Here is a 3,216-nt window from a genome sequence, read left to right as displayed (position 1 = left end):
AAAAAAAAATTGAAACTTTCATAGTTCGCTGAATTGTGAGGAAAATATATTAAGAACTAACAACTGTTTTATACTGTAATCCTACCCTAAATAACTAGCTATTTAGTTATGTAAACTGTAATCTTAGTTTTGTTCAAGTATTTGAAATTTAGTATCTTCTAATTCTGAAAATAGGGGAAATCTCTTTCTATATTTCTCCCATTTTATTGATATTGATAGCATAGATCCATTAAAAAGCATGATACTTTTCTTGTTATTTTACTTGATCTGTGTAATAATTTGGGAAGATACAACACAGTAAAATAAAATTTTGAACAAGGGTTTCTTTTCATGATTTTGAAAATAGAAGGCTCATATTTAATAGATTTTAAAGGAGTTTTTACACCTTTTCCCCTCCTTTAGGCCATCTGGAGAAGAGAGAGAGACTGAAATATCGCTCAAGGATTCCACACTAGATAACTAGGTTGACCTGGACTATAAAGAACATATGAGAAGTTTGTAATAGTTTTCATTTGAAATATTTAGACTGCTGAAAGTTTTTAATTTTGTAAGCATAGGTTTTGATGTTTAATACTTAAGTTTTGAGGGAGAAGATCCCTTTATCTTTGTTTAAAAGTAATTGAACATTATTGCTAATTGTACTTGTGCAGTATTAACAACTACATTATACAGTAAATGTGTGTGTGTGTGTGTGTGTGTGTGTGTGTGTGTGTGTGAAATCCACTTAGAAAATGCTAAACTGCCTTTCCAGACATGGTTGTAGCATATTTTCAATTAGCGTGTCTATGTTCATGTGTAATTGATAGTAGAACAAGGTTACATTTTTAAACTGCTACTTGTATAAATCTTTCCTCTTTTCCCATATATGATGGGTTTTGTGGCGTTTTTACGAACTTGGATTTATCAGACTGTCTTTTCACTGTGTGAGTTTTGTAGAAGTTGAGCATTTTTATGGTTGGATAAAATGTTACTTCTATACAAGTACTCAGTCTCTCCTTTATCAAAAGTTAATTTTAATCTCAGTTTACATTCCCTGCTTTGGTAGCAATGTGTGGTCTGTATACCTTTTTGTATGACTCCTCAAGTTAACTTTTGAAGGTAGTTTAGTTCTGTGGCTAGGCATTCAGTGATATCACATAAATTCCTGACAGAACCAACGGGGTACATATAGGGATGAATCTGGCTTTAGAGTTCAACTATCTTAAGATCTTTTCCACAAGCAATAGTAACAACAGAAAATGAAAGAAGTTTTTTTTTTTTTTGAAAATATCCTTTTAAGTTACTAATTCAAAAAAAAAAACACTCATTACGGAAGTCACAAAGTAATTTTTAATTGGAAAAAAGGCAATCCCTAATGCCGAGGTGGTTAATAAAAGTGCTATGTTAGGAAAGTAACCTATTGAAAGCATGGCTATATTAAAAGGGAATTGGTATTTAATTTTTATACATGTAAGGATCACAAAAGGTAGAAAGATTACTCTAAGGTAGTACATTATATTTATGTATATGGACTCAAGCACAGTGAACCAATGTTATTACAAAATTTAAGATTAAAGAATGGCATATCTAAAATACTTCGGATATTAAGTTCTTATTTTGAAACTATATGAGAAATGTTTGTGGCATTTATTATGCTTTACTTCGAGAATAATTGTTTTCATTGGCACCAAAACTTTGAATTGGTAAAATTGGAGTTATGCCTTTGAAAGATCTTACAACAGAACTACTGTTTTGCAGAAACTCTAGTTAAGCCATAGTATTGTGTGAACTTCTTTTGATTAAAAATTTTTTTCTATCAAACTTAGTAAATTATTCTTGCTACTTTCTAAAACAAGTGAAGGAATTTTGGTTTGCTAAGGGAATAACTTCTTAATTAACTGCTGCTTAGAGATATAGTAAGCTGATGAGGATAAAGGTAGTATTTTTAATTTTTGTTCTAACCAGGGATGTCTGTTTTGTTTTCTTAAGCACAGTTACCTGTTGTTTTTTTTTGTTGTTGTTGTTTTGTTTTTTAGTTCATGCAGGTAATGGGGCTTGAACTTGGCCTGAGAGCTGTCCCTATGCAGTTTTGCCAAAGGCTAGCAGTCTGCCACCTGAGCCACATCTGGATTTTTGGTAGTCACCTGGAGATCAGAGTCTCAGAGACTTTACTACCCAAGCTTACTCTGAACCTTGATCTAAAGATCTCAGCCTCCTGAGTAATTTAGGATTACAGATGTGAGCCACTGGCACCTGGCAACAGTTGCCATTTTTTAATTTTCAAATTTTGCTCATAGTGTGATTCACAGACAGAGTTCTTAACACTTTTATAATCACCAAGAACTTTAAGAAACATTGGTTCTACTTAGTTTTATGTGGCTGGGCACACTCCTGTAACCCTAGCTACTCCAGGCTGAGATCTGAGGGTCGCAATTCAAAGCCAGCATGGGCAGGAAAGTCCTTGAGACTCTTACCTCCAATTAACTACCAGAAAACCAGAAGTGATACTGTGGTTCAAATGGTAGAGCACTAGCCTTGAGCAGAAAAGCTTAAGAGACAGCGCCCACTTGCTGAGTGCAAGCCCCAGGACTAGCACCAAAATAAAAAGTCACTGAGGTTATTTCAATGAAGTCCTCAGATTTCAGCCTCCTCCCGAGTACGATTACAGGCCTCAGTCACCAGTGCCCACCTATTTTGTGCTTTTTTAAAAATCACTGGAAAACATTTTGAAGAGCAAGAATTGTCGACCATTTTCTCAGCAGTTTGGAGAAATTTCAGACGTATCTTTAGATTCAGAGAACCTGATTGGAAGCTTGTATATAAAAATAATTTGACCAGGGTACTTTAAGCCACACAACTATTATGTTCCCTGTTTTTGCAAACTCAGTGATAACAGAACACTAACAATGTTCCCTACTTACACTAACTTACCTGTTTAAGATGTTATGGCAAGGTGAGATCTGCCATGAAATCTTATACCAGAACAGAGGCTTCTGTAACTCTACTAGCACTTCACTAGTAAGTTTTTAAATATTTTTTTGGTCAGTCGTGGGGCCTGAACTCTGGGCTTAGGCGCTGTCTCTGCGCTTTTCAGCTCAAGGCAAGCACTCCACTGCTGGAGCCACAACACTACTTCTTGTTTTCTAGTGGCTTATTGGAGATAAGAGTCTCAAGGAGGGGCTGGGAAGGTGGCTCAGTGGTAGAGTGCTTGCCTTGCATGCCTGAGGCCCTGGGTTC

At 35.4% G+C, this 3,216-nt stretch overlaps 1 protein-coding gene across 2 annotated transcripts in view; it reads left to right on the top strand.

Annotated features, from left to right (window-relative positions):
• The window catches only part of Psip1 (PC4 and SFRS1 interacting protein 1), a 50,660-nt gene that overhangs the window by 44,835 nt on the left and 2,609 nt on the right, over nucleotides 1-3,216 (top strand). The window contains exon 15 of one of the 2 annotated variants that reach the window (XM_013020815.1): nucleotides 403-494. In XM_013020815.1, coding sequence (XP_012876269.1) covers nucleotides 403-463 — 61 coding nt within the window. In that variant the 3' untranslated portion in view covers nucleotides 464-494. Of the gene's footprint in view, nucleotides 1-402; nucleotides 685-3,216 lie in introns of those variants that run through there. The other variant, XM_013020814.1, reaches the window with a different exon arrangement.

Source organism: Dipodomys ordii, unplaced genomic scaffold (assembly GCF_000151885.1).
Source record: "Dipodomys ordii isolate 6190 unplaced genomic scaffold, Dord_2.0 Scaffold53, whole genome shotgun sequence".
Classification (NCBI taxonomy): domain Eukaryota; kingdom Metazoa; phylum Chordata; class Mammalia; order Rodentia; family Heteromyidae; genus Dipodomys; species Dipodomys ordii.
This window is presented reverse-complemented; position numbering and strand designations above follow the sequence as displayed.